Source organism: Acipenser ruthenus, unplaced genomic scaffold, assembly GCF_902713425.1.
Source record: "Acipenser ruthenus unplaced genomic scaffold, fAciRut3.2 maternal haplotype, whole genome shotgun sequence".
NCBI lineage: Eukaryota > Metazoa > Chordata > Actinopteri > Acipenseriformes > Acipenseridae > Acipenser > Acipenser ruthenus.
Genome location: NW_026707716.1, coordinates 69,195 through 82,169, shown reverse-complemented (window position 1 = coordinate 82,169; position 12,975 = coordinate 69,195). Strand labels below are relative to the sequence as shown.

The 12,975-nt window shown below is 44.2% G+C and overlaps 2 protein-coding genes across 9 annotated transcripts in view; one reads left to right on the top strand and one right to left on the bottom strand.

The window, feature by feature from the left end:
• The window catches only part of LOC117969753 (uncharacterized), a 59,862-nt gene extending 53,865 nt beyond the window's left edge, over window positions 1-5,997 (bottom strand). For 5 of the 8 annotated variants that reach the window (XR_009322520.1, XM_059019290.1, XM_059019291.1 and 2 more), the window contains exons 1-6: window positions 5,650-5,997; window positions 5,043-5,090; window positions 2,982-3,143; window positions 1,806-2,069; window positions 1,559-1,682; window positions 467-632 (exon numbers count right to left, since the gene is read on the bottom strand). Coding sequence is in view for 7 of the 8 variants with exons in the window: in XM_059019290.1 (XP_058875273.1) it covers window positions 467-632; window positions 1,559-1,682; window positions 1,806-2,069; window positions 2,982-3,143; window positions 5,043-5,090; window positions 5,650-5,824 (939 nt within the window). In the remaining variant the exon portion in view is untranslated. The other 3 variants (XM_059019293.1, XM_059019295.1, XM_059019296.1) reach the window with 3 other exon arrangements.
• A 3,601-nt stretch (window positions 5,998-9,598) lies between these two features.
• Window positions 9,599-12,911, top strand: LOC117404539 (ragulator complex protein LAMTOR4). The gene is made up of 4 exons (XM_059019278.1): window positions 9,599-9,842; window positions 10,711-10,791; window positions 12,296-12,413; window positions 12,535-12,911. The coding sequence occupies exons 1-4, from the start codon at window positions 9,840-9,842 to the stop codon at window positions 12,630-12,632; spliced, it is 300 nt and encodes a 99-aa protein (XP_058875261.1). The 5' UTR covers window positions 9,599-9,839; the 3' UTR covers window positions 12,633-12,911.
• The last annotated feature ends 64 nt before the right edge of the window (window positions 12,912-12,975 follow it).

Sequence of the window (12,975 nt, the reverse complement as noted above, 5' to 3'; positions counted from 1 at the left end):
TACGGATCACCAGAAACATCAGCTACAAGCACTGTCTCTGATAACAAGACCTCTTGATTCAGTGGAGTGCAATGCTTTTTAATAGAGCTAATACTGTGCAGGGCTGCTCGATTTAGAATGGGCCTGGTCTCAAAGGGTTAGGGATTGTCCAACGCCCCTATTCCAGTGAATATGAGGTTGGGCAGTTTATTACCAGTTAGATTGTAAAGACCAGGTGTCACATTGTACTTTGGATAAGGGGATATTAAGAGTTAGTTTGTTGAGTCTGAGAGAGGAAAGACCTCAATAGTTTAGTACAAAGCAAGCAAGCACACCTCAGTCCTGGGATAACTTAAGAGATTGAAAACTGCAAAACTGATCCTGCTGTATTAACTATATCCCTGCTTGGGAAAATGAAAATATCAATTGCTGTCCTCTGGAGGAAGGTTCAAACTATCACAGATGTTTTAAATGAGTGTAAACCCACCTTGAATATAATTGTGTCCTCGGGTGTCAAGTCCTTCCGGTCGTCATGTTTCCATGGGAGTCGAAACTGTTTTAGTGCCTCATTGGTCCAGCTCAGACCAGGGTACCGCCCACTGTTGATCTGCTCGAGCAACCAGGACCCGAGCCCGGTATTCTGGGGAGCATCCCTAAAACAGAATAATAAAGGATAAGAATCTATCTACTATCTATCAAGCTGCGTTCATATATACAGAAATCAATGTGTAATGCATATGTTCAGAGTAACTACAGTGTATTCCAGTCCTGACTTTCAACTGTTATTCTTCCAATAGGAAAAAACACTGAATCCCATTGAAAACAATATGAACTGTGTGTATACCCTGCAACACATTAAAATACACTTCTAAAAAGTGCATAAAACAATATAACAGGGTTGGCTGATTTAAATCAAGTCGATTTCAATATTGTTTTAATTTCCTACCTATTTCATATAGTTTCTCAAGGAAAAGACATGAAGAGTATGTTTTAAAAACCTCTGATTAACAGAAACATCTTAAACTCTTACTGTCTATAAACTAAAACTCTTAGGGCTGTATTCTGATGACAGCGCAAATGCGAGTGCAAGTGCAAATGGCGCTTGCCCCCGAGTCTGTGATGCATAAATAGAGCGAAGACATAAAAAAAAAAAAAATACTGCACTGACATATAAACCCTGCAATATAAACAGTATTTGTGTGATGTGGAAAACAGAAATAGGCAAACACTGAAATCAAAGACATTTTCAACCTCTCCTTAGTAACATGCTTGTGTCTAATAGCCTTGCTTATATGCATGCCGCTGTCCTGTATTATTATTATTATTATTATTATTTATTTCTTAGCAGACGCCCTTATCCAGGGCGACTTACAATCGCAAGCAAATACAAATACATTCAAGTGTTACAATACAAGTTATACAATAAGACTACATTAATACAGAACAGCCCGGAAGATGATTTTTTTTCTGAACCCTGCTCCCTTTTGAGCTGCTGCATCCCTAAGCAATGCTTATTCTACTTACAGCTGGACAGATACTGGGATCCAGACATTACAATGGAATAGGAAGCTGAGCCTACCTCACTTCCTCCACATCCTCATCACTCAGCACCTTCATCTCCAGCATGTCCTTCAGCAGCCTCTCGATCACGGCATCACTCACTCTCTTGACAAACTGGGATTGCATCCGCATTAGCCTGTCAACTGAAACAGCATCAAACCACATTAACACATCTACACCTTTTCTTATTACAGCTAAAACAGTCCTGAAATAAATCTTTGAGAACAAGGACATGATTTGCAGTGTATAATGAGTGAGGGTCTCACCTGGGTCCAAACCAGGCCCATATGTATTGTAGAATTCGGGGTCCCTCTCTGCGAGTTTGGAGAGGAAGTTCTCTCTGAAGGCAAGCCCCTTCCTCATCACCATGCTTCTCAGCTCGGAGGTCATGTCCCGTGTGCTGGCCTGTTTCTTCACTTCCTCCACCTGTCCATCTCTTAGCAGCTTCATCTCCTGCATGTCCTTCAGCAGTCCCTCGAGCGCCGCATCACTCTTAATGAACTCCGGAATAATATGGTACAGATTCCAACCTAAAACATTACAAATCAGAACAATCATGTCAGTGACATGCATCCACCGCCACAGTTACAAATACAAGATTAGAGCTATCATGAGAAAGTAGATACAGGCGCACAGATGCCTCTATATACCCTCAGAGTTTAATATTTGCTGAGGGATTTGTCAGAAATGAGGGGTTTTGGGGGGTCACTTGTGTAACCAGTGATGACATTCCCTAAAGAATGTCCTAATCAAGTGTGCTGAGGCACAGGTGTGTGTGTGTGTGTGGAAGTCTGGGTGGCAGGGAGGCAGTTAATATCCTCCCTGCAAAATCACACAAAAATCTTGAATAAATGATTAAATAATGAATTAAGGCTCCTGCCACAGGTGTATAAATAGGGTGATCACAGGTGTTAGATTGGTTAGTGTTGGAGTTAATGTTGGTGAAGGTATGTGTTTGGTGTGCTGTGCTGTCCCGTCTCGTTTGTTTGTTTACCTATCGGAGTGTTTTTGTAGACCTTTTGTTTTGGCCCTTGTGCTGTTTTTGTTCATGTGTTTTGTTCCAGTGTTTTGTTAGTGTTTGTTTCTGTGTTTTATTTGTTTATTAAAAATTGCATTAGCGCAATTTAACCGTGCAGCTTTCTGTGTCTGAGTTTCTGTCCCTGCATTACCATCTGGGCTGGGAGGCTACCCTGTCACAATAAAGTATCATCACAATTAGAAAAGCTGTTCTTCAAACATGCTGTATATGAAAATGGAAGTTTGACATGTATAGTACGTATGGATGGCATTTCCTTATATCCACCCATTCTGATAACTTGTGACAAGCGCTTCTGTAAAACTCTGAGGTGTGACAGACTGTGATGTATGTCCAGGCACTTCCACTATATCCTGCTGGGGATCAGCATACACAGTGCAGTGGGGAAAATAAGTGAGGTACTCACTTGTAAGATGAAGCCCAAGAGTCCTGTAGAGATTGTGGTCCCTGTCTGCGAGTTTGGAGATGAATTTCCCACAAGCAGCACACCCCTTTTCCACCAGCAAGCTGATCAGACAGCGGGCCTTCCTCTGCGTTCTGACATCTCTCTCCTCTGTTGTACTGACACCTGAAACATGACAAATCAGTTAAATATTAATCGTTTGTTTAAAAAAACATTCCATACTTTTTTTTTATTCTTGTTGAAATTGTACATTTACTTTTAATACAAAATGTCAATATGACCAGGGTTCGCTGATTTAAATGAAGTGATTTAAATCACTGACTTTTAAATCATGATTGAAATCACTTGATTTAAAAAAAATCATTGATTTAAATATTGTTTTCATTTCCTATTTTATATAGTTTCTCAAGGAAAATACATGTTTTAAAAACCTTTTATTAACACAAACATCTTAAACTAGGGCTGTATTCTTTTTTTTTTTTAAATAATTTAGTCATTGCCAATTATTTTTTATTATTTTCTCCCCAATTTGAAATAGCCAATTATTATTTGAAGCTCAGCTCACCGCTACCACCCCTGCGCTGACTCGGGAGGGTGAAGACGAACACACGCTGTCCTCCGAAGCGTGTGCCGTCAGCCGACCGCTTCTTCACACTGCGGACTCACCGTGCAGCCACCCAAGAGCTACAGCGTCGGAGGACAACGCAGCTCTCGGGCAGCTTACAGGCAAGCCCGCAGGCGCCCGGCCAGACTACAGGGGTCGCTGGTGCACGGTGAGCCGAGGACACCCTGGCTGACTTAAACCTCCCTCCCTTCGGGCGGCGCTCGGCCAATTGAGTGCCGCCCCCTGGAAGCTCCCGTCCTCGGTCGGCAAAGGAACAGTCTGGACTTGAACTCGCGACGTCCAGACTATAGGGACCGCATCCTGCACTCCACTCGGAGCGCCTTTACCGGATGCGCCACTCGGGAGCCCCCTTAGGGCCGTATTCTGATCACAGCGCAAATGCGAGTGCAAGTGCGAACGACCCCGATTCTGCACTGCACTGACATAATATTCTGAAGACATGTCTTGCCCCGTTATAGAGCGCCTGACCCATCATTAACATATTCACCGAAGCGATTCTGATGACAGTGCAATGGGGTCCCAAATAGACAACTGAGCTCTGTGTTAGACCCGCTGAAACCAGGTTTATTTAGTGGTGCAATCAGGAACTTTAACAACTGAACACACTATAAAAAGCAAAGTAGTCTGAAGTAACAACTGTGTGTGTTTGGACTGACACAGAACGAGGAAATCAAAGAAAGAAAAGTAAAAGAAAAGAATGACTGGGATGAGTGAGGGGGGTTTTCTCTCTGGCGTACTCCATCGCTCAATTCTTGTAGTTCACATATTGTAGTTCACATCTAGAGGATGCCACAATGATAAATAATTTGCTTTATTTCTGTATTCATTTAAGATTGAGTCATTTAGTTTGGTATGTAACTATTCACAGAGCATCATTTCCAACTCACCTGACTGTCCTTCCGTTGGTGTAATCATGTCTTCAGTATGACTCACCTGACTGTCCTTCCGTTGGTGTAATCATGTCTTCAGTATGACTCACCTGACTGTCCTTGCGTTGGTGTAATCATGTCTTCAGTATGACTCACCTGACTGTCCTTGCGTTGGTGTAGTCATGTCTTCAGTATGACTCACCTGACTGTCCTTCCGTTGGTGTAATCATGTCTTCAGTATGACTCACCTGACTGTCCTTGCGTTGGTGTAATCATGTCTTCAGTTTGACTCACCTGACTGTCCTTGCGTTGCTGTAATCATGTCTTCAGTATGACTCACCTGACTGTCCTTCCGTTGGTGTAATCATGTCTTCAGTATGACTCACCTGACTGTCCTTGCGTTGGTGTAATCATGTCTTCAGTTTGACTCACCTGACTGTCCTTGCGTTGGTGTAATCATGTCTTCAGTATGACTCACCTGACTGTCCTTGCGTTGGTGTAATCATGTCTTCAGTTTGACTCACCTGACTGTCCTTGCGTTGGTGTAATCGTGTCTTCAGTTTGACTCACCTGACTGTCCTTGCGTTGCTGTAATCCACATCATTGTATCATCCACACCTGAGAAAGACAGCACACGGGTTTCAGAGAATAAATGACTACAATAGAAGCTTCCTTTGTAACACGGTGTGTGTGTGTCTGTTAGCAATTCAGCTTTGCATTCCTCTCACCACAATGACACATGTCTTACACAGAGACACCTTACACATGGTGTATTCACTTCTAAAATACATCTATGCAGGGTCAGATTAACAATGCTTAGCCCGCATCCTGGTATCTGAACCCAGGAGAGACCCATTCCTCAACACTGCTTATGTTGCAGTTCCATTGCCCTCTAGTGGCCATGCCGGGAACTAATCATTCTATTAAAAACCCAGGAAGACATTCCCTATGCATCAAATATATTCGTTTAGCACAAGCTATTGAGAGTATCAGAACCTTAGGGTACATTTTTCCTGTGTACACAGTGGACGCTTTTCGTGTTACTTATGGTTGTAATTATGAATTAATGGCATGCTTGTCTGACTGACACAGGAGTCCTAATATGTATTTATCAGGCTGTCTGTATGCCGCTCCACCACCATCAGATCCTAATCTATAGAAAGTTGTTTTTGCTTACTGGTTCCACTCGACGTCATCTTCTTGTAGAACTCGTTTGTTTCAGAAGCGAGTTGAGCAAACCGTTCCGCTATGAAAACATCAAGAAGCAGAACTGAAACAGGAGACGTAACAAAACAGACACCAATACAGGAAGCGCAGCAAAACAAAACCACTGTACCGACTACCGCTATCATCTGTTTAAACAAATCAACAGAAAATCAACTTGAGAAAGACAGACTCGCTTACCGGCTCGAGTTACAGGGGGTACCTTTGCAACAGACTACACTAAACACGTTTAGTTAATGCTGTAGTTTATAGTTTATTGTGCAGATCGAAAAACATGGCGTCTCCGAAAGGATAGGCGCGCTGCAAAGATGCTCTTCCGAGACTGGCTGTAAAAATCACTTTCGGTTTCTATGGACGTTGGCTTTCGTTTTAAAACTGCAGGATCAAGTAAACGGGAGCACACTGATCTCTCCCTGCATTTTAATAGTGTTGAAATCAAAACAAATAGCGGTGTTTTTACTATGAGAATGATGACAATAACCATTGCCGATTGTTTTCAGAGTTGTAAACACACAGATAACAAGTCCAGCACTGTAGAAAGGGGTGGATTGAGATTTCTGAGACTAGAGCGCCAGTTTACTACAGCACATAATGCAGAATATCTGATCTGAGGATCAACACGAAACCGCTGCAGAAGCAAACCCGTTACACTCTATTATTAAGAACATAAGAAAGTTTACAAACGAGAGGAGGCCATTCAGCCCATCTTTCTCATTTGGTTGTTATTATTATTTGTTTCTTAGCAGACGCCCTTATCCAGGGCGACTTACAATTGTTACAAGATATTACATTATACATTATACAGATATCACATTATCTTTTACATACAATTCCCCATTTATACAGTTGGGTTTTTACTGGAGCAATCTAGGTAAAGTACCTTGCTCAAGAGTACAGCAGCAGTGTCCCCCACCTGGGATTGAACCCACGACCCTCCGGTCAAGAGTCCAGAGCCCTAACCACTACTCCACACTGCTGTTGTAGTAGTTGTTAGTAGCTTATTGATCCCAGAATCTCATCAAGCAGCTTCTTGAAGGATCCCAGGGTGTCAGCTTCAACAACATTACTGGGGAGTTGGTTCCAGACCCTTACAATTCCCTGTGTAAAAAAGTGCCTCCTATTTTCTGTTCTGATTGCCCCTTTATCTAGTCTCCATTTGTGACCTCTGGTCCTTGTTTCTTTTTTGAGGTCGAAAAAGTCCCCTGGGTCGACATTGTCTATACCTTTTAGGATTTTGAATGCTTGAATCAGATCGCCGCGTAGTCTTCTTTGTTCAAGACTGAATAGATTCAATTCTTTTAGCCTGTCTGCATACGACATGCCTTTTAAACCCGGGATAATTCTGGTCGCTCTTCTTTGCACTCTTTCTAGAGCAGCAATATCCTTTTTGTAACGAGGTGACCAGAACTGAACACAATATTCTAGATGAGGTCTTACTAATGCATTGTAAAGTTTTAACATTACTTCCCTTGATTTAAATTCAACACTTTTCACAATATATCCAAGCATCTTGTTGGCCTTTTTATAGCTTCCCCACATTGTCTAGATGAAGACATTTCTGAGTCAACATAAACTCCTAGGTCTTTTTCATAGTTCCCTTCTTCAATTTCAATATCTCCCATATGATATTTAAAATGCACATTTTTATTGCCTGTGTGCAGTACCCTACACTTTTCTCTATTAAATGTCATTTGCCATGTGTCTGCCCAGTTCTGAATGCTGTCTAGATTCTGCTGTCTACCTTTTCTGCTGCAACAGTGTTTGCCACTCCTCCTATTTTTGTGTTGTCTGCAAATTTAACAAGTTTGCTTACTATACTAGAATCTAAATCATTAATGTCGATTAGGAATAGCAGAGGACCTAATACTGATCCCTGTGGTACTCCACTGGTTACCTCGCTCCATTTTGAGGTTTCTCCTCTAATCAGTACTTTTTGTTTTCTACATGTTAACCACTCCCTAATCCATGTGCATGCATTTCCTTGAATCCCTACTGTGTTCAGTTTGAGGATTAATCTTTTACGCGGGACTTTGTCAAAAGCTTTCTGGAAATCTAAATAAACCATGTCGTATGCTTTGCAATTATCCATTGTTGATGTTGCATCCTCAAAAAAGTCAAGTAGGTTAGTTAGACATGATCTCCCTTTCCTAAAACCATGCTGACTGTCTCCCAGGATATTGTTACCATATAGGTAATTTTCCATTTTAGATCTTATTATAGTTTCCATAAGTTTCCATATAATAGAAGTCAGGTTTATTGGTCTGTAGTTACCTGGTTCGGTTTTGTCTCCCTTTTTGTGGATCGGTATTACGTTTGCAATTTTCCAGTCTGTCGGTACAACCCCTGTGTCAAGAGACTGTTGCATGATCTTGGTTAGCGGTTTGTAAATAACTTCTTTCATTTCTTTGAGTACTATTGGGAGGATCTCATCCGGCCCGGGGGATTTGTTTATTTTAAGAGCTCCTAGTCCCTTTAACACTTCTGCCTCTGTTATGCTAAAGTTATTTAAAAAAATTGGATAGGAACAGGTCGACATGTGGGGCATGCTGTCCGTGTCCTCCTTTGTAAAAACCTGTGAAAAGTAATAATTTAATATATTTGCTATTTTTTTTCTTAGTCTATGATTTTGCCATTTGTGTCTCTTAGACATTTAACCTCCTCTTTGAATGTTCTCTTGCTGTTATAATGTTGGAAAAACATTTTGGAATTGGTTTTAGCCCCCATAGAAATTTTCATTACTCTATCTCTCTTGGTCTTTCTAACTTTCTTTTTGATTTATACAAAGGACATCGCTACTGTGTAGCTCTATTGAATATAATGCGTGGAAGTGGGGTTGCCAGCTGGCCCCATCGTTCCGGGACACTTCAAGACGATGTGTGTAACGTGCGTGTGAATTACGTGAACTGTCGCTAAAGGAATTGAATTGTTTTGCTAACGAGTTACTAAAAGCGCACACCTGTGTCTGAGGGCGGGAGTGACTTCCTGTGAGGATCGCGATTCACATTCGTTTTACATGTCGATTTAAAATCGATTCATGTGTGGTTTAGAGGCGTTAAAAAAAAAAAAAACCTGACCCGTCTTAGTGTCCCGGAATTATAGGGCCAGTTGGCAGCCCTCGTGGAATAATGCACTAAGATCGCGTGTAGTTTTGCAGCAGCTGAGAGCCGGGTCGTGTTCTTTGCTGTGCGACACCGCGCCTGCGCGAAAACTGGGCTTCCTTTGAGTGGGACCGGGGCAGTGGAATCTACTAAAGAAATATTTATTTAAAAAAAGGAAACATGTATTATTATTATTATTATTATTATTATTATTTTTATTATTATTATTATTATTTATTTCTTAGCAGACACCCTTATCCAGGGCGACTTACAATCGTAAGCAAATACATTTCAAGAATCACAGTACAAGTAATAATACAATTAAGAGCAAGATAAATACAATGACTTTGGTTCAAGCAAGTACAAGTGTGACAAAATACGATTCAATAATACAGCAGATAACAGTGTCAGTGATAGTTACATCAGGATATGATTAAATAGTGATAGTTACATCAGGATATGATTAAATACAAAGTACTACAGGTTAAAAACTTGGCAGATTACAGTATTCTGAAGTACAGGATTAAATGCAGTAAAATAGGGGGCAGATAAGAGCAAGTAAAGCACATTTAAATGAAGGGTGATAGTGTCCCAGGATACAAACAGAGGAGTTCTACAGGTGCTGTTTGAAGAGGTGAGTCTTAAGGAGGCGCCGGAATGTGGTCAGGGACTGGGCAGTCCTGACATCTGTAGGAAGGTCATTCCACCACTGCGTATAATATGTAACGGAAAGCATTCGCCTTTAACGATTATTACGTTTTACAAACGGGAGTTAATAAGAAATGATTTGAATTTTACAGCTAGGAACCCCGCGTGTATTTACCTGAATCAGTAACCCGGACTAACAACGGTGTAACACCAAACTTTGATTGACAGTAAATCTAACCAACCAGTCTTGAGTCTAAGCTGGGGCGGGCATCTATTGAACCAATTGACGGCGAGCAGCACGGGCCGCTTGTCAGGTGACTAGGAAGATCACATGACAATTGCACCGCAGTGAAAAGTCCCAGAAGCTGTAATTTATTTTTCCAAACAATTAACTAACATGGTGAGGAATTGAAAGGGTTGCATTTCGTTTCATTGTGAACGCGGCACCAGTAAGGGGTTTATTGCATGCTAGCTCGTTATATGGTGTTGCAGTAATCTGATAATGAAATAACCGGCGTTGCCTTTTCAGACCAAGGTTTTGAGACATTTCCCTTCATCGTTAAATTGTAGCGACTGAACACGATCGTGTTTTGTGATCTTACGTGAAACAGACTCGACTGGACACTGAGACTCGAACGGGAGTTCGGGCCGGTTTGAAAGCGGGGGGGTCGTGGTGGCTGTCTTGCAGCGAGATTGCTGTCTGTTTGTTGAACGTGTCGTTCAGTTTCTCTGCTGTGCGGTGCGTGTGCTCCCTGTGGAGTGAGGCAGTTGGTTTTTTCTGTGTGTTCAGTTTGCGTCTCTCAGTCTGTGTAGCGCAGCGTGCTTGCTGGTCCCGGGCTGCAGCGAGTAATCCTGTCTGCGGTTCAGTGAGTCGCAGCTGTTGTATCTGCTGTGTTGCAGGTTTGCTGGCTCTGTGTAACGCGGGTGTTATTTTATTCCTCTGCTCTGTGTCACGGTTGCGAGCAGGTCTGAATGTGTTGGTTCTGTGCAGTCTCTCTCTAACGTGCTGCTCGCTTCTCTCTCTGCTTGTGAGTGTGCAGTCTCTGTCTGTCTGTCTGGGTAATGTGTCGATCTCTCTCTGTCTGTCTGTCTGGATAATGTATTGATCTCGCTCTCTCCCTCTCTCTCTCTCTGTCTGTCTGGGTAATGTGTCGATCTCTCTCTCTCTCTCTCTCTGTCTGTCTGGGTAATGTGTCGATCTCTCTCTCTCTCTCTCTCTGTATGTCTGGGTAACGTGTCGATCTCTGTCTCTCTCCGCTGTGTTCCAGGCGTCCGCTCTCACGCAGGGTCTGGAGAGGATCCCTGATCAGCTCGGCTACCTGGTGATCAGCGAGGACGGGGTGCTGGCGGTAAGTGTTACACACAGCGTGGCGCTGACAACTCGCAGAGCACGCACATGGCAAACACCTCTCTAGAAATCCTTTTGCATTTTAGGAAGCTTGTTTTAGTATTGCTGCATACAATGTAGTACTAATAAGAATGAGTCATTTAGCAGACGCTTCTATCCAAAGCGACTTCCAGACTAGGGGGGTGAACTCTGCATCATCAACTGCTGCTGCTGCTGCTGCAGAGTCACTTCCAATAGGAGCTTGTTTGTTTGACGTCTCATCCGAAGGACGGAGCACAAGGAGGTTCAGTGACTCGCTCAGGGTCACAGTTGGTGTGGTCAGATATTCTCTGTGTGTGTGATTGATTAACCCTGTGCGCTCCAGTATGCAGGGGAGCGGTCAGTGATTCTCTCTCTCTCTCTCTCTCTCTCTCTGATTAACCCTGTGTGCTCCAGTCCACAGGGGAGCGGTCAGTGATTCTCTCTCTCTCTCTCTCTCTCTCTCTCTCTCTCTGATTAACCCTGTGCGCTCCAGTCCGCAGGGGAGCGGTCAGTGATTCTCTCTCATTAACCCTGTGCGCTCCAGTCCGCAGGGGAGTGGTCAGTGATTCTCTCTCTCATTAACCCTGTGCGCTCCAGTCCACAGGGGAGCGGTCAGTGATTCTCTCTCATTAACCCTGTGCGCTCCAGTCCGCAGGGGAGCGGTCAGTGATTCTCTCTCATTAACCCTGTGCGCTCCAGTCCACAGGGGAGCGGTCAGTGATTCTCTCTCTCTGATTAACCCTGTGTGCTCCAGTCCGCAGGGGAGCGGTCAGTGATTCTCTCTCATTAACCCTGTGCGCTCCAGTCCGCAGGGGAGCGGTCAGTGATTCTCTCTCATTAACCCTGTGTGCTCCAGTATGCAGGGGAGCGGTCAGTGTTTCTCTCTTATTAACCCTGTGCGCTCCAGTCCGCAGGGGAGTGGTCAGTGATTCTCTCTCTCTCTGATTAACCCTGTGCGCTCCAGTCCACAGGGGAGCGGTCAGTGATTCTCTCTCTGATTAACCCTGTGCGCTCCAGTCCGCAGGGGAGCGGTCAGTGATTCTCTCTCATTAACCCTGTGCGCTCCAGTCCGCAGGGGAGCGGTCAGTGATTCTCTCTCATTAACCCTGTGTGCTCCAGTATGCAGGGGAGCGGTCAGTGTTAATCTCTTATTAACCCTGTGCGCTCCAGTCCGCAGGGGAGTGGTCAGTGATTCTCTCTCTCTCTGATTAACCCTGTGCGCTCCAGTCCACAGGGGAGCGGTCAGTGATTCTCTCTGATTAACCCTGTGCGCTCCAGTCCGCAGGGGAGCGGTCAGTGATTCTCTCTGATTAACCCTGTGCGCTCCAGTCCGCAGGGGAGCAGTTAGTGATTCTCTCTGTGATTAACCCTGTGCGCTCCAGTCCGCAGGGGAGCGGTCAGTGATTCTCTCTCATTAACCCTGTGCGCTCCAGTCCGCAGGGGAGCGGTCAGTGATTCTCTCTCATTAACCCTGTGCGCTCCAGTCCGCAGGGGAGCTGGAGAACGACGAGCAGGCTGCGGGGCTCATCATGCAGATGGTGCAGACAGCCTGCCGGTTCAGACTGCACGACGGGACCGAGCCACCCTTCAAACGCCTGTCAGGTACAGAGAGCCTGTCCTGAGGGATAAACAAGCACAAGCTGTTACTCTATCATTTCAGAGCACAAGGGTCTCCTGTGTCACGTGTGTGTAAAATATACACCGTCTCTCTGACCCCCTCTAGTGGTGTTCGAGGATCACGCCTACATGGTGACTGTATCCGGGCAGAAAGTGTTTGTGGTGAAGCGTCACAACAACCAGCGCGACCCGGTCATCGCCTAGGAGACGACGACGACGACAGCCAATCACAGCCTAGGGCTACGCCTGCTCACTCACTCCCTCCCTGATTGGGTTGTTTATTTAAAAGGGGCGGGCTATGTGACTTCAGAGACTTTATTGCAAAAAAAGGGGGGGGGGGGGGGGTGAAATGCCTGCTTGCTGTTTAAGCGTATTGAGGTTTTGTGGGATTAGTGGGGTTTGCAAATTGCCCTTAAGCAGAAGCATTGTAAAGTATCTGCATATACAATAAATCTATAATAATAAGATGTAATTGTAATATGAGCTGTCTGGTCTTGTCTTCCTCCGCGGTCTGCACAGTGGATTCCACAGGGAGCGCTGGGTTAGG